The following is an 18,629-nucleotide window of genomic DNA, read 5'->3' as shown; positions in this document are numbered from 1 at the left end:
TAGGCTGAACATGATTTGCAAATCATTGTATTCTGTTTTCATTTATGTTTAACACAATGTTCATAAGAATTGGGGTTGTAACACAAAGCGAAAACGGCGACCGTTGTGCCACGTGTGTGTGTGTGTGTGTGTGTGTGTTTTCACACACAAAGAGCTAGCACTCTAGCTCAGAGTTCGACTGACGTGTCACGGGATTCTCGAAGACGAGGACTGTCCGAACGCTCAGGATTCGTGACCCGTTCGTGATCCTTGAAGGCCTTTTCAACAGAAATTTACATAGGGAATCTCCCCACTGTTCAAAGCATGCAGCGCATAAAACGGATATCCAAATAAAATGTGCAATGCAACAATGCTAGTTTCACTTGGGCTAACCTTCGTTTCTCTCGTTAATAAGTCCTCGGTCGCTATGGTAACAGAATGTGCTCACACATAGACAACATAGCCACAATCTAGATAGCAGGGGACGTGTCTAAACCTGACACTGACAAGGTTTCTACAGGATAAAACATAGACAAACACAAAACAAATAAGGTACAGACGAACATTGGCGAAGGAAAGGATTTGTGACGTGAGATGAGCAGAATGGGCATGTAGTGAATGCGTCTAGCTGAGGACTCCTGGTCTCATTGATACAAACCCAAATATGGACTAATCCGTACTTTTAGTAGACTGCAATGTTGGACCTACGTGTCTGGAACACGTTTGAGGCAGGTGAGTCAGTCCCCCGAGTGTTCGGCCGGTCCGGTCCGCACCGGGAACAGGTGGATTCGACGGAAGGGAAAAAGGAGGAAAAGCAGGAGGCCAACGAGTTCCCAGGCAGGACGTCTCTCAGGTGTCTCTGTTTGCCAGACGCTCGGAGCGGTCGCGTTGCGTCCGCCTCCGTTCCCTCGGACTGAGTTCGGGCCCTCAAGTAGGATGGCTTGCAGGAGGCTCGGCAGCCGGGGATCGTCCGATGTGTCCTTGCCACCTCAGGTGAGGTGGGCGTCCTGCCTGGCCCGGTCGTCGGCGAGTTGGTCGGGGTGACCGAAGGAAGACTTCACCAAAACTCCCAAAAGCTTTTTTTTTTTTTTTTTTTTGATCCTAGCTCCGAGTGGGTAAAAAAGGGGGGGTTTACATCATCCACCCCCCCAGCCCCTCATTTTCTACCACCTTCGCGAACACCGAGGGGATGGACTTCCTTTTGGCGTTATTTTTCCATTTTAGGATTATTTTGTGGTTTAAAACCAGTGGAATAAAATATTAATTATTGGATATAAGATAACGAGACCATCTCCTCACCCTGCATTGTTCCACGCTCATCCTCTTTCATACCTCTAATGAATGTTTAAAATGTTGTGTGGTGTGGAGAACATTACATCTGGTTCAGTTAACAACATTCAACGTTATACATTCAAGTTTGTAGCAATACAGTCAGTCACTAGTGGCGTTCATGTAAAGTTCTTAAAATATTAACTCCCAGTCGAGTCACAGACTGTCTTATGAACCCATGTCTGTAGTGTCGTTCCGTTGCCCATGGGTGTCGCTGTTGCCTATTCCAACTCCCAAGTGGCAGTAGTCAAAAGGTTGGAGGCGTCTTTGTGGGTGCGATCCTTCAACTGGCGGGGAGTTAATTAACTTAGCGTCCGGGGGCGAAGTCAGCATCCTTGGGTCTCCGCTTTGAAGGGCAAGTCAGCAGTGATTCACTTAGTGTCGGCATGGCAAAGCAAATGTCTGTGTCTTGTTGAAGATAGTTTATGGTGTTGAGTTGGAGTTTGATCCGTTTAGAGTCTGCGTGTGACTCTGGAGTTAACGTCTACCTCGGCGGGGAGCGGCGGTAGTGCGAGGCTGGGGTGTCGGCTGGCATCTTTGCGTAGCATGTCCGCTACACCACGATATTTGTATTCTTTCCTATAGAGGTTGAACGATTAAGTGATGAATTGACAACTAATCAATTATCAAATTAATCGATAACGATTTTTGATATTTGATTAATCATTCAGAGACCTTGTTTAAATGCAGCCCTATGGGGGGCACAAGCCAGTGCAACCTGTAGGCCGGTCCCAAGCCCGGATAAATGCAGAGGGTTGCGTCAGGAAGGTCATCCGGCTTAAAACTTTGCCAAACAAATATGAGCGTTCATCCAAAGAAATCCATACCAGATCGGTTGTGGCCCGGGTTACCAACGTCCGCCACCGGCGGAGTCAACCTGCAGGGTGCCGGTGGAAATTCAGCTACTGTGGGTTGAAGTCGAAGAAGAAGAAGAGGTGGACTCTTCAGAGCCTAGAACTGAATGTGGGGACTTTGAATGTTGAGACTACGACAGGAAAATCTCAGGAGTTGGTTGACATGATGATTAGGAGAAAGGTTGATATATTGTGTGTCCAGGAGACCAGGTGGAAAGGCAGTAAGGCTAGAAGTTTAAAGCAGGGTTTAAATTATTTTACCATGGTGTAGATGGTAAGAGAAATTGAGTTGTAGTTATTTTAAAAGAAGAATTGGCTAAGAATGGCCTATGGCCCGCAGGTAGGATGTGAAAGAGAAATTCTGGAAGGAGCAAGACGAAGTAGTTCTGAGCATCCCTGACAGAGAGAGCGAGTCGTGATTGGTGCAGATTGTAATGGACATGTTGGTGAAGGAAATAGGGGTGATGAAGAAGTGATAGGTAAGTACGGCATCCAGGAAAGGGACTTGGAGGGACAGATGGTGGTAGACTTTGCAAAAAGGAAGCAAATGGCTGTATTGAACACTTTTTTCCAGAAGTGGCAGGAACATAGGGTGACCTACAAGAGCGGAGGTAGAAGCACGCAGGTGGATTACATCTTGTGCAGACGATGTAATCTGAAGGAGGTTACCGACTGTAAGGTAGTGGTAGGGGAGAATGTGGCTAGACAGCATAGGATGGTGGTGTGTAAGATGACTCTGGGTGTAGGGAGGGAGATTAGGAAGACAAAGGCAGAACAGAGAACCATGTGGTGGAAGGTGAGAAAGGACGAGTGTTGTGCAGCTTTTCGGGAAGAGGTGAGACAGGCTCTCAGTGGACAGGAGGAGCTTCCAGAAGACTGGACCACTGCAGCCAAGGTGATCAAAGAGGCAGGCAGGAGAGTACTTGGTGTATCTTCTGTCAGGAAAGGAGAGAAGGAGACTTGGTGGTGGAACCTCACAGTACAGGAAATCATACAAGGAAAAAGGTTAGCTAAGAAGAAGTGGGACACTGAGAGGACTGAGGAGATGCGAAAGGAATACATTGAGATGCAACATAGGAAAAAGGTAGAGGTGGCAAAGGCCAAACAAGACGCATATGATGACATGTATGCCAGGTTGGACACTAAAGAACGAGAAAACGATCTATACAGGTTCGCCAGACAGAGGGATGGGAAGGATGTGCAGCAGGTTAGGGTGATTAAGGATAGAGATGGAAATATGTTGACTGGTGACAGCAGTGTGCTAGATAGATAGAAAGAATACTTCGAGGAGTTGATGAATGAGGAAAATGAGAGAGAACGAAGAGTAGAAGATGCAAGTGTGGGAGACCAGGCAGTGGCAATGATTAGTAAGGGGGAAGTTAGAAAACCATTAAAGAGGAAGAAAAATGGAAAGGCAGTTGGTCCTGATGACATTCCTGTGGAGGTATGGAAGCATCTAGGAGAGGTGGTTTTGGAGTTTTTGACCAGCTTGTTCAATAGAATTCTAGCACGTGAGAAGATGCTTGAGGAATGAAGGATAAGTGTGCTGGTGCCCATTTATAAGAACAAGGGTGATGTGGAGAGCTATGGGAACTATATAGAAATAAAGTTGATGAGCCACACAATGAAGTTATGGAAAAGAGTAGTTGAGGCTAGAATCAGGTCAGAAGTGAGTATTTGCGAGCAACAGTATGGTTTCATGCCTAGAAAGAGTACAACAGATGAATTATTTGCCTTGAGGATATTGATGGAAAAGTACAGAGAAGGTCAGAAGGAGCTACATTGTGTCTTTGTAGATCTAGAGAAAGCCTATGACAGAGTACCCAGAGAGGAACTGTGGTACTGCATGCGGAAGTCTGGAGTGGCAGAGAAGTATGTTAGAATAATACTGGACATGTACGAGGGCAGCAGAACAGCGGTGAGGTTGCTGTAGGTGTGACAGACGAATTTAATGTGGAGGTGGGACTGCATCAGGGATCAGCCCCGGGCCACTTCCTGTTTGCAGTGGTGATGGATAGGCTGACAGATGAGGTTAGACTGGAATCCCCGTGGACCATGATGTTTGCAGATGACATTGTGATCTGCAGTGAAAGCAGGGAGCAGGTCGAGGAACAGTTATAAAGATGGAGGAATGCACTGGAAAGCAGAGGAATGAAGATTAGCCGAAGTAAAACAGAATATATGTGCATGAATGAGAGGGCTGGTGGGGGAAGAATGAGGCTACAGGGAGAAGCGATAGCAAGGGTGGAGGACTTTAAATACTTGGGGTCAACCGTCCAGAGCAATGGTGGGGTGGTAAGGAAGTAAAGAAACGGGTCCAAGCAGGTTGGAACGGGTGGATGAAGGTGTCAGGTGTGTTATGTGACAGAAGAGTCTCTGCTAGGATGAAGGGCAAAGTTTATAAAACAGTGAGACAGTGGCACTGAAGAGACAACAGAAAGCAGAGCTGGAGGTGGCGGAAATGCAGATGTTGAGGTTCGCTCTCGGAGTGACCAGGTTGGATAAAATTAGAAATTAGCTCATCAGAGGGACAGCCAAGGTTCGATGTTTTGGAGACAAAGTTAGAGAAAGCAGTCTTCGATGGTTTGGACACCTTCGATGGTTTGGACACCAGGAAGACCAAAGAGAACGTTGATGGATGGCGTGAGGGAAGACATGAGGGCAGTTGGTGTTCGAGAGGAGAATGCAGGAGAGCTTACATGGAAAAGGATGACGCGCTGTGGCGACCCCTAAAGGGACAAGCCGAAAGGAAAAGAAGATTCAGAGACCTTGTGCTCGTGTGTTTGTGCGCGTATGTGTGTGTGTGTGTGTGTGTGTGTGTGTTGTTTCAACAAAATAAGGCATTTGCAAACATCTATTAATTATCACCTTTTGTGCTTATTTTCTGACATGTTGCGGATCAAACCAGCAACTGAATTATAATCACTTTGTTTGTGCATTTTCGACACTGTAAATTTGAAATAATGTCCTGTTTTTCAATAAAAGGATGGAAATTCAAAACAAGTTTTCTTTAATCCAATCCATCGATTATTAAAAAAAAATGAGAAATTAATCAGCCCAATTTTCATATGACGAAAAAAAAGACCAAATGAATCCAAATAAATGAAGCAGATGATGTTCACGGCAGATTTTTAACTGTGGATGCGAGCTTGTGTGATTAATAGAGCGATAGTTTGATGGGATGAACACAGTCCATTTTTTTGCTGCACCAGCAAAGAAGAAGAACGAGAACAACATTGGGTGCAGTGCAGCAGACGCAACACAATGACTGAAAAATCTATGATCCACTATATTTGGACCCCGGGTACAAAGGGGGCTGCCGGCTACACGCAGGGAAGACAAAAACTGTCGGCCGAAAGAGGAGCGATGTGTGGCGTCCATTTATTCAGACTGATGATTATTAGAAGTCCATTGTGCTTTGTGTGCGCCTGTGGCATCCTGTTCCACAGCCATCCATCTATTCATACTTCCTGACCCAGAATGATCAAGTCTCACGCAAGTGGGCCGACGCGCCGAGAGCTTTATGACATGAATAATGTGAAACCACGTTAGGCATCGAGTCCAATAGCGGCTCCCTGACGGATGGGCGGACGAGCGATGGATCAGTGGGTTGGGGCATGCATAGATGAAAATACAGTACACGGGCCCTCGATAAACGAGGGTACCGACGTATGCAGGTTATGAAAGGCGCTCCAAAAGCACACTTATGTTAATGTCACACTTAATGTTTTCATTTGATTCTTTTATATTTACAGTTTGGCCAAGTGATGCCCAACTCGGGATGCAGGAATAGTCATTGCTCCCACAGAGCAGAGAGAATATATGCCTGTAAGTACTGTCGGCACTGTTGTTCTGTGTTGCTGCTAGTATTACAATCGCAGTTGTTTAAAGGTTTATAGTTGAAACGGTGACATCTATGCTAATTCCCGTTAGCCTGTCTATGGTGTTTCATATTATGTGTTAGCATTAAGTTTAATAACTTTTATTAGATTCATTTATATGGTTTGGTTGAGCATTTTGGTGTTTAAATATACAATGTTTAATGTCTCTTTTGTTCTATGTTACAGTTTTCCAGTCAATTTCGAGTAGAAGTGAGAAATAAACAGCTTGAAGAAAGCATCCTTTGCATCTTATTTGGAGAACTGTGCTAGTGAGTCTTCTTTTCGTTTCATCAACGTGATGTGATACGATGCGCTACCATTCTTTGAGAATGAATATGTTTAAAGTTTGTGGGAGGAGGTAATTATTTATATGGTCTCTTTATATTGCAGATTTTGGGACATACGACCTTGCGATAAACGGGGATTCACTGTAATGGTAACCAGTCGTAACACAAACACTAGTTTGGATTCAAATGGACTGTAAGACATTTTGGTTGTGGTCGGCGGCTGCTATTTTTAGCTACAGTACACTGGCATCACTGTTTAAAAAATAAAAAAAATAAAAGGATTTACTTTCTGGATGTGGCTGGGGTGTATCATTATTTTCCATAGGCCTGATTCCAGCACGTAGGAAACAAACAATCAATTTCCTCCTTCTACTCTCTCACACTCACATACATATACACGTTTACACACACACACACACACACACACACACACACACACACACGCACGCACACACACGCACACACACACACACACACAACTTCCACCGACTGAAGGCACATGTAGGTTTAAATGGGATTCAAGCTCTTGTGGTTCCATGATAGTTTCAGAGGCAAGGCTAGTAGGCAAATACTGCAAACGACACAAGAAAAATCACACTTAACCTTGTGTTCTTGAATGCAACGTTATAAAAACAAACTAGGGTGAGCTGGATCAGGTGCCACCCATGGAATGGCGTCAAAATCCCTGAAAAACTGCACTGAAATTGCAGACTACCTGTGTGTTTTACAGCATACGTTCTGTTCTTTATTGAGTTGCTTACGTGCTGTCATGAATTTGGATCAATTGGATGCAACGGTGCGAGCAAGGCGCGAATATTTTGTTACAATCCGGCTGAGCTAGTTTTGGGAGAAGGTAGTCACCTCTGGGGCCCCTAAATCATAATTTAAGTCGATAGCTGTTGGAGTAAATAAAATACAGTAGGACCTTGACTTACAAGTTTACTTTGTTCGGCGACCAAGGTCTGAACTCAATTTACCGGAAAATGAAATGAATTTTCCCCATTGAAGTGAACTGACATCACATCATTCTGTTCGAGCCCCTAAAAAAACAATCATGTTTTTTAAAAGAAAGAAAAATACCACTGTGTTTTATAAAACATCATCAAAGTGAATGTAAAGAAATAAACCGTCACAAAAGCAAAAAATTGACAAAGCGGCTCGTAGCTTGAAGAACTTGCAGGTCAAGATACCACTGTAATGAAAATTAAAATTGCAAGAAGCGATTAAAAGGCCCTCACAGCCCTTTTTTCATCGTGAGTCCTCCAAATGATGAAACTCTGACACCATGCTCGATGGCGTTGGCAAAATCAGCCATTTAGCGTCATCCGTCTGTCTACGACACCTGCTTCTGATTGGGGATCATTTCGGGAAAGAGTTCATCTAAATAGGTCCTAACTTCAGCCCCAAATGGCTGCTTCAAACCAAAGTGGTTGACTTTATTTTCGATTTGGGACATGAGTCCTTGAGTCCTTTTTCATGCGTCCTGTCATGACAGACACGTCCACCGAATTTACATCCCATCTGTGAAACTTGTGTCAGGGGCTGATTTTTTTCAGCTTTCTGGGTGCGCTACTGAATAAGGTTTGGTGCTGTTGTGCAGGGGACTCTGAATTCAACTTAGATAATTTCACCGGGATAAATGCACTTCCACAAATCGGTGTGTTGAGCCTCCCAAAAAGGTGATGTGAAGAATACGTAACGATAAACACAGCAATTACAAAAGGATCTTCATACAGGTAGTATGGCCCCTGATAGGAAGAAGGTTCCCCACCAATGTGATTAGCTAGATTAGACTGATGGATGGTTTACTCTATATTACTGTTTAATATTGATTAATGCAATTACATCACTTTGCAAGGGCTATACAGAGGGTCCTCGGTTAATGACAGAGTTCCTTTTCTACGGTGACGATGAAACTTGAATAAGCACATAAATCAGAAAATGTCGTTACCGTCATAAGTTTCTTTTTTTTTGCCATATTTGAATCTGGTTTTTGCCTGTTTTTTGCCCAGACTGGATTTTTTGGCAGTTGTTTTTATCGTTTTTTGTCAGCTTTTCTGTTTTTTTTTTCAACAGATAGTTTAAAAAAAATTTCAGCATGTTTTCTTACATTTTTGTCTTTTTTTTCCAAATTACAGTGGACCTCCGCATATTCATGGGTCAGAACCTACGGATTCATCTATTTGCTGATTTTTCCTTTTTAATTTTTTTTGCCCTTTTTCCTTTTGATGGAACCAAAAGAAAACACTTATTGATAGTTGATTCTGACTTAATCAAGAATTTCTGGGTTTAAAACCCAGAAATTCTTGATTAAGTGTGTGTTTTGGACATACTTGGCAAATACATTCTGATCATCCCTAGTAATTATAAACTTTACAAAACCAGTTTATTTCATTACATTCTCTATTATTATGTTGTATTGAATTTTTTTATAAAATAAAGTGCTATTTTCAAACATAAAAAATATTTTGGCGGTATGTGGAATGGATTCATTACATTTAGATTTATTTCAGTGGGGAAAATTTATTTGATATACACTACTAGGCAAACGTTTGGACACAATTTGTCTTTGGTGACGAATGAGAACTTACGTCCAAACATTTGACTGGTAGTGTACGAGTAAATTGAGTTACGATCTCGGCCACGGTACAAATTAAACTCTCAAGTAAAGGTAAACCTGTAGTTGTTAATACAGCAAGATTTAAAATATCTCCAAGACAGAATGTTGGGCAGTGAATGGAATGAAGTGAGCAATTCCACTCCCTCTCTAACATAAACATGACATGAACTTCAGGAATTTAACACACTCAAGCCAACAGATGTGACAACGTTTGGACGCCCTGGGGGACCCTCCTATGCCAACATGCCTGCGCACAGAAAAACAACCAGCGACCGTCCGCACTTATTAACAGCGATCCATGGCCGCGCTTCAGTAAGTGAACCAGCAGAGGTGCATTAGCATTCTGGCAGGTTTTCAGACAAGACTGCAGCAACTCCTCGCACAGCCGACATCCAGCAGAGCATAAGAACAGAAGGAAAGCCAAGACTAGGAGGAGGGGGGGGGGCAGCTTGACAGGTAGCAGGGACGCTTGGAGAGTTTTTACAAATAACCACTGACAGAAAGTGTCTGAAAAGTGAGCAAAAAGGAAACATGCAGAGCGGAGATTAAGAAGAGAGACGATTATGCTACCTTACTATTGACTTTGGCCTTCCCGGCTTCTTTGGTTCCCCTTTCCCTTTTGTTGCCGGCTCGTCTTCGGCCCAGAGCGGAACCCATTTCACACGCGGACACGCTCGGCGCCACACACGCAACGCCGTAGGTCATCTGTGCTCCCCGGGCCCGGACATTGTCCACATGGCCGCCGCGTCCTCCTACTCCTGCCGCGGATCTGTTCCCCCCTCGCTCCCCGCAACCTCACTGGGCTTGTCAAAGTAGCACATGGACATTCGCATGGTCTCACTCACACACAAACACACAAGCACAAACGCACACACTCAACAGGGCACGGACGCATGCGCTGCAGAGCCGGGGAGATGGTGAGGGGAAAGTGTGCAGGATGCTGAAGTGATAAGAGAAAGAGGGAGGCAAACATGGAGGAGGAGGAGGGGATGCATGAGATACAGTGGTACCTGCTTCAATAAATTCTTTTATGTGATGCCGGCCCAACTTCCCCTTTACTCGAGTTTAAGAACAGACTCGCCCATTGAGATCAATCATATTTGCAATTAAACCGCAAGTAGCTGAACAGGTCTATTAGTGTGCTGTGAGAGTATCAGGTGTCCAATTCCACTTAATCAGTCCGAAATGTATCATTAATTTACCACAAATTATGTATCTTTGTTCATCTATATTAGCGACATATAGTGACAAGCAGCACAATTAAAAGCTCTTCCACACAAGAGCAGAATTTACTATTAACCTGTTTTTTCAGTGCACGGTACAGTGGAAACTCGTTTTTTGTGATTAATCTGTTGCAGAAAGTCGTGCGAAATCCAAAGCAATATTTCCAATAGGAAATAATATAAATTCATTTAATCAATTCCAGACACCCAAAAATATAAGAAGAAAAGGAATTTTATAGAGTATAACTATAACATTACATACAAAAACAGTGTGAAATAATAGGACTATTGAAGTGGATTAATGAACATTTAACATGAGTTTTGTCTTATTTGAAGACTATTGATGGCGTATACAGTGAGGACAGGAGAGAGGGGAGTCATTTCCCAATTTTTTGGGAGTTATATACTTTATAAAATGGCTGGCACTCAGAACCTTATGTCGTATCGTGTAAAAAGGGTTCAACAGACAGTAACAGTATTGCCGAGCAGACCCGGAGTTATTGCTTTGAGTTGTTAAAAGCTTGCATTGTAAAATAGGCCTTGCCATCTGTTGTACACAACGTATGCAATGATTCGAATGAATGTGTTTTGATTCCGGGAAATAAATGGCCGAGTAACGTCGTTTTTTTTTTGTATGAAAAGCGAACGGATGTATGAAAACTTAGATGAAAAATGATTGTTGGATGCTGAGTCATACGAAAACTAGGGCATAGAAAACCCGAGGTTCCATTTCATATACTTTTTATGACGTTTTTATTTTGGTGGTTTCCAATGTAAAATATGTGCCATAACTTCATAAAGCTTGGGGACCACTGGTCTAGGATACCTGCTTCTCACTGGGACTCATTTGGGCAAATTTCCTCATAGAAGTTCGTCTAAGGTATAAGCCCATGAATTCTCACGAAATTGCTGCTTCAAACCAAACTGACCAACTTCCTGTTCGATTCCAACCACGGGTTCTTTAGACTTTCTTGTGGATCCTGTTATGTTTGACATGTCCACCCAATTTCGTGTCAGCTGGGGAAACCGGTTTCAGGGGTTGATTTTCCCCAGGGGGCGCTACTGAGTGAGTTATAAAGGTTTGTGTTCGAGGCCCCTAAAACACCAACATTTTTATTCGTATACATTTTTGCATTTCTTGTCATGGTCAATTTACATTAATAGGCAATCATATTGTATGACATCTATTGTACCCATGTATTACCGTCGACTAACAACAGTTGTGTGTAATGCGAGGGATCCCATGCTAATGTGTGAATTTTGTGCCCTATGTAATGCTGCGTTTTCACATTTCCCATACACAATATAAACCATACGATGCACAGCCTTCTCTGCGTCATATTGCAAGCAATGCGGAAATTTCCATTCAGCGACACAATGAGCCACTAACAACATTGAACCACGTGTAGGAGGAACAGCATGAGTGAAATATGAGGATATTCAATCAGAATATTGCTTTTTGTGCACCCACGAGAACTTGGCACGGCAACAGTGTTTGTTTATACAGTGATTCCGCTAATTATTGCAAGCAGCGGAAATAATATTAGCAGAGCGCAGAGTAAGGCAAGGCTGAGGCAGTGTCATGACCACGTTGCCAAATAGTGCGTGACTAAAGCGCTCTCTACATTATACTCTATGTGCCACCCCCTTCATACCACGCTGAGGGCTTTTATGCAAGCGCAGTGTATAAACAGTAAGAATGTACATTTGTAATGTGCAAATATTACATGCAGTTGTCCTGCTGGCTATTCAGGACAGCAGGAAGGATAAGGAGGGCAGGGGGGTTAAAAAAAAATCCTATTAATTATGACCTCATTTTGAACTTCGGCCCACGTCGAATTAACTCAATGATGGCAAAGTAGGCTAAATGTTTGGACGATGAATCCCCACTGGACAGAGCGGCCTCCAAGTGATTAAGATATTTTATATTATTGCTCAATAAAAATAAAATTGTTTGACGTTGACGCACCACGAAAGATTTATTAGACTTATTAATGTATTAAAACCGCAAGGTATCTTTTGATATTCAACCTTTTCTTTAATACTCCCCATTGTGTATGAGCTTTATCTTCTGATTAATCAGCAGTTATTTTTAGGCATTATGAAACAATTTCAAGTATTAAAAATGACTTGAGAATAAATTGATTATCGCTCTTGGACACTCAAACTGTCTGAGAAGTGTTGTAAATATCGACCTCTTCTGTCACTCTGCGGGAGCCGTGTGGCAATATGTCGCCTCAGGATTGAAAGGCTGGATTTTTTTCAATTTATTTTTGGGCGGGAGGGGGACAATATCAAGTGAAAACAGTTAGATTTTATTTCTTTTGACGAGGCCTTTTTTGTTTAGAATCGATACAGTAAAGTTTGTTTTCAGAAGGAAAAGGAAGCTCATCAGACACAAAGGCAAATTTGCGTGCAGATTAATGTACGGCAATTACACTGCTCAGTCAGATCATAGTTGTTATTGATTGTATCGCTCATGGTTCTTTGACCTTTGGGAAAGAGTTTAGGAAGATGATGTACGACACAGATGTTGGATTTTGTGGAACATTAAACCCTTTTTGCGTTGTAGACTTTGATGTGCACATCTGGCGGAGGGAACATGCCCATACCATATTTTAATCCCTATCTTAATTAATCAGTGGGAGCATAATAAAGTTGTGATGTTTTTTTTGCGTATGAAATTAGCGGTTGAACATGATTTTGGGGTGTTGGTGTGTTGATTTAAGTAAGCAACGGTATATGACAATATAAGGTATAGTACCATACATCCATCCATCCATTTTCTTTACCGCTTCTCCTCACCAGGGTCACGGGCTGCTGGAGCCTATCCCAGCTTCCAATTTGAACAATGTGGTGTTTGGTAACTCAAGCAAGATTTAATTTTTTTATTTTTTTATTTGATGTCTACCTTGCTTTACACACCCTACACCACAGGATAATCTTTTAGAGACATTTAATAATCAGGCCTTAGCTGATTTTGATAGCAAAGGAGGGAAAATGCTCAAATTTGGATCGATTATTACAATTTGTGTAATCTAACCCCACACCACAGGAAAACGACTCAGGATAATATTTTAGAGCGTCTGGGATTTTGCTGATTTTCATCGCAAAGGAGAGAAAATGCTCAAATTTGGCCCGATAATCAACATTTATGTATCCTACTATATGCATCCCACACCACAGGATTATCGCACTGGATAATCTCTTAGTGACATGCGATAATTCTGGCCTTTGCCGATTTACATCTCACAGGAGGGAAAATGGTATTGCTAGTTTGTGTGTATGTATCCTGCTTTACACACCCCACACCACAAGATAATCGGTCAGGATAATCTTTTAGAGAATAATCGGGCCTTTGCTGACAGGCTCAAATTCAGACCAATTATCAACATGTGTGTACATGTGTGTGACATATGGAGAAAGCGGGAAGACGAAATTAACGTGTGACATTTAACTACAGAAACTCTGCCACTGGCCCTTTGTGTCGAAAGTAATTGTCATGACTGAAATTGTCACGCATCTAATTATTTCAATGCTTGAAGCTGCAATGCCAGCACCCCTTTGTCATTAGAAGTGAAATAAATGCAAATGAAAGAACACATCCTAGTTGCAAGGTATCTTCAAATGAGGATGTTTCACATCTGTACGAGGTGCACGGAAGCCTGTAAATATGCATGATGGCGCGCACGCACACACAAATACACGCACACACAGACGGGGGAGTGAGTTTGGGAGGAAGACGGTCCAGTGCACCGCTGCATCGTTCTGGTCTGTTTATTCCCAAGTCCACACAATGAGAGCTCACACGGTCACGCTTCACGTGTTGTAGCTGCCGAGCCGCCAACATTTAAGGTCAGGTTTGAATTTGCACATTTGCTACACAGCCCATTCATTCTCTACTTGCTAAAAAAACACACACACACACATTGTCGAGTGATGGATGCAAAAATAGACGCGTCACTGAACCCAACTTTCAAGGAAATTCATGCATTTCAATAATATACTTAGCAAAACATCACACTCGCTGTCACACGAATGGAATTGGCCTGAAGCGCTGATCTTTTCCATTAGGGAAAAAGTGTTGAGAAGTGCTACTTTTTCTTTCATTTTTTTTTTTTTTAAGTAACTTTGTGTTGCTGAATGTATTACCACAGCAATTTCAGAAAGCGTATCGGAAGGCAAAAAAATATATTTAAATAATTCCTGAGAGTGAATTCTAAGTGAAACGTGTGATGTCTCATAAATTACGTTGTCACTAATTACACAGTGTCAATATGCTAAGGGTGACATATCATATATTTCTTTTCACAATTGAAAAGTGTTCCCCTTGGCCAGTTAACTCATTCACTGCAAGCCGTTTTCAAAGCATTTTGACTTATCTTAAAAGACCCACATAATGTTATGCTCTGTGATAATATATACACCAAACCTACCAAAAGAAAGAGTGGATTCTCTTCTTTCAACAGAAAAAAAAGTTGGTTTCTATCTCTTTCCATTCTTTAGTAATCATCAGTAGAAGAAGAAAATGAGTTTAATGAGTCATTTTTCTTTCATAAAATGCCGCTTTTAAGGGAATTTAATGGAGCTGGCTACAAAACAAATAAGCTATAGGCAGCAAAATTCCAAATTATTAGCAAGTGACTTGGTGGAAGAACTAAAATGACCCATCCATCCATCCATTTTTTGAGCCGCTTCTCCTCACTAGGGTCGTGGGCGTGCTGGAGCCTATCCCAGCTATCATCGGGTTACACCCTGAACTGGTTGCCAGCAAATCGCAGGGCACATATGAACAAACAACCATTCGCACTCACATTCACACCTACGGGCAATTTAGAGTTGTCAATCAACCTAGCATGCATGTTTTTGGGATGTGGGAGGAAACCGTAGTGCCTTGAAAAAACCCACGCAGGCACGGGGAGCACATGCAAACTCCACACAGGCGGGGCCGGGGATTGAACCCTGGTCCTCAGAACTGTGAGGCAGACGCTCTAACCAGTCGGCCACCATGCCACCACTAAAATGACCCTTTTCCTCTATTCAAATACACTTGCCCTTGTCTTGAGTTCAATATCTATCCACTAGTTGTCGCCAAAGAGTCAATATTTCTCATCGTTTGTCCTACCGTCACTTCTGCTCCCATCTTGTTAGTAAAAAAAATAAATAAAAAATTGCCTCGCCTGCTGTGTATGCTCATAAACATACACAGGACTCATGGGCAAACTGAGCTTTAAGTAAAGGTCTCTTTTTTTTCCACAGACAAAAAGCACAGAATGGCAATGATGACTGTTAAACTTGATTTACACTGCATGGTGACACAATCCCATATTTTTGTTCTCAACAGTAAATCGAAAAAAACAAAACAAACAAAAAAAATGCATGGGATCCTGGCCTCTTCCAAATTTGATGCATATTGGATATCTGCCAACGTGATTGAGGCATAAATGCACGGATCACATATAAAGTCTAAACATCTGAGATCCAATGCCAGGTTTATGTGATGTAAAAAAAAATGAGACCAAGATAAACAATTTCACAATGTTTTCAACCATTAATGTGACCTATAATCTGTACAAATCAATTCAAATAATGCTAATCTTTCCGAGAGGGGGATACAAATAAGCAACTGAGATAATGTACTTTTCTAACCACATTAAATCACATTCACATTCGAATTCACATTCACTTTTAAATTGGAGTTGGTGCACACCTGCCCTTTCAAGTGCCTGTGATTAACCCCAAGGACATTTCAGGTGTTCTAGTAGGCTTTCCTGTCATTTTATTTTTTGAGCAGAAGCCTGTATAGATCTTGTGCTAACACCGACTGGTATTTTTTAACTGTTCATAATGACTGTTCACCTTGACTAAGTACCCAGTTCCAGCTGTAGAAAAAGAGCCCCAAAAATCTGATGTTGCCACCACCATGCTTCAATGTAGCTTCTAGTTTGTTTTTAGGTTTTTTTTTGCTGATGAGCAGTGTTGTGTTTTCACCAAACGTACCGTTTGAAATTACACCCAAAAAGTAAAACCTTTGTTTCAAAATTACGTAAAAAAAACATTAAAAAATCTCTCGAACGCACGTGGGAAAATGTGTTATGTTCTGATGAAAATTCGGAATTGACCATAATGCAGCTGTTGGAAGAAAAAAAATCTAAAAGTTACATTCCAAATGCAGAAAATCAGCTCTTGCAGAACCTTAAATGTCTGCTGAAGTTAGATTCCATGAAGTGCGTTGACATCTCTCCTGTGTCGCCATTCATGACTGAGGTCCAACCATTTGGAATAAGCATTGCTACACAAAGCCAACAAGTGAAAAGCGCAGCAATTTAGTCCTCCATCCTGACTGGTGCTACTTCAGGTGTGATCGGAGAGTATTTAAAATTGATTGACAAACTCTGCAGTTGCTTGGCGTCAGTGTAGAGACCGTTGCGTCCCTGCAGCTTGCTTTTGATGCAGCATTTCCTCAGTTGTGGTAACACAGCAAAAGCAAGACGCAATGGCTCCAACATCCGTGACGACTGACGCATTCACAGTAGTGTGCTCTTACCTTTGTGTGGAGCTTAGACAGCTGCTTCTCGTCCAGGTGGGACTGAGTGTAGACACGTCTTTTGTAGCGGAACTGAAACCCAAACAGAGGCGACTCATTATAGTACCAAACAACAACAGTCTTGGGAACTGTCAAAACATAGTACTTTCAGGATTGTTTGCATAGAGCATCAACGATGAAATGTATCGGCGGGATTTATGCTGCATGTTTCAAGTAAAACAAATCAGATTAATTTTTTTCTTTTTTTTGTCATCACGTGGCACTGTTGGAATATGTGTCATGGCAGCAGAAATGGAAAAAAAATCCATAGAATGGGATTATGTTCAGATCAGAATTGGCCTCTTACAATGCGACGTGCAGTGTAAACGCACAGATCTGATACGTATATGGAGGACGTCGGATACACACCAGCTGACCAAGCAACGCAAATAAACACCCTAAAAACACCCATTGTAAATCTAATTTACAGGGAAAGCATAGAACCACTGACGGTACACAGACTCCCTCAAGTGCTACTCGAAAGAATCACTGAATTAAGCACAAAAAAAACCATTCAAAATATGAATTACATATCAAACATGAGATTGAATGAAAATGTTCCTATATGTGAGCTAAGTGTTAATGTTCAAACTGTCCACACATTTACAGTGGCTTATGTATAAAAATTCCATCTACTTTTTAGGACTAAAACACGTACTACATGACTGTATTTTAATGTTCAAACAGTGCTGGAAAATAATGGTGGCCTTAAAAATTGACACCCAAATTAGACATTTTCACTTAGGGGTGTACTCACTTTTGTTGCCATCAGTTTAGACATTAATGACTTTGTGTTGAGTTATTTTGAGGGGACATTAAATTCACACTCTTATACAAGTTGCAGACTAATGCAGCCCTATGGGGGGTACAAGCCAGTGCAAACTGTAGGCCGGTCCCAAGCCCGGATAAATGCAGAGGGTTGCGTCAGAAGGGGCATCCGGCTTAAAACTTTGCCAAACAAATATGAGAATTCATCCAAAGAATTCCATACCGGATCAGTCGTGGCCCGGGTTAACAACGTCCGCCACCAGCGCCGTCAACCTGCAGGGCGCCGTTGGAAATTCAGCTACTGTGGGTCGAAGTTGAAGAAGAAGAAGAGGTGGAAATCGGGTTCTTCGGCAGAAAGAGAAGAGGAAAGCACAGAGCCTAGAACTGAATGTGGGGACTTTGAATGTCGGGACTATGACAGGAAAATCTCAGGAGTTGGTTGACATGATGATTAGGAGAAAGGTTGGTATATTGTGTGTCCAGGAGACCAGGCGGAAAGGCTGTAAGGCTAGAAGTTTAGGGGCAGGGTTTAAATTATTGTACCATGGTGTAGATGGGAAGACAAATGGAGTTGGGGTTATTTTAAAAGAAGAGTTGGCTAAGAATGTCTTTGAGGTGAAAAGAGTATCAGATCGAGTGATGAGGCTGAAACTTGAAATTGTGGGTGTTATGTATAATGTGATTAGTGGCTATGCCCCACAGGTAGGATGTGACCTAGAGGTGAAAGAAACATTCTGGAAGGAGCTAGACGAAGTAGTTCTGAGCATCCCTGACCGAGAGAGAGTCGTGATTGGTGCAGATTGTAATGGGCATAGGGGTGATGAAGAAGTGATAGGTAAGTACGGCATCCAGGCAAGGAACTTGGAGGGACAGGTGGTGGTAGACTTTGCAAAAAGGATGCAAATGGCTATAGTGAACACTTTTTTCCAGAAGAGGCAGGAACATAGGGTAACCTACAAGAGCGGAGGTAGAAGCACGCAGGTGGATTACATCTTGTGCAGACGATGTAATCTGAAGGAGGTTACCGACTGTAAGGTAGTGGTAGGGGAGAGTGTGGCTAGACAGCATAGGATGGTGGTGTGTAAAATTACTCTGTTGGTGG

General features: G+C 42.3%; 1 protein-coding gene across 1 annotated transcript in view; it reads right to left on the bottom strand.

Annotated features, from left to right (window-relative positions):
* The window catches only part of shank3a (SH3 and multiple ankyrin repeat domains 3a), a 219,495-nt gene that overhangs the window by 139,365 nt on the left and 61,501 nt on the right, over window positions 1–18,629 (bottom strand). Inside the window, exon 5 of the mRNA XM_061677680.1 lies at window positions 16,721–16,792. Within this exon, the coding sequence (XP_061533664.1) occupies window positions 16,721–16,792 (72 nt within the window). The remainder of the gene's footprint in view (window positions 1–16,720; window positions 16,793–18,629) is intronic.

The sequence above is a fragment of the Phycodurus eques genome, chromosome 5, assembly GCF_024500275.1.
Source record: "Phycodurus eques isolate BA_2022a chromosome 5, UOR_Pequ_1.1, whole genome shotgun sequence".
NCBI classification, from domain to species: Eukaryota; Metazoa; Chordata; class Actinopteri; order Syngnathiformes; family Syngnathidae; genus Phycodurus; species Phycodurus eques.
The sequence above is the reverse complement of the archived record's forward strand: the minus strand, read 5'-3'. Positions and strand labels throughout refer to the sequence as shown.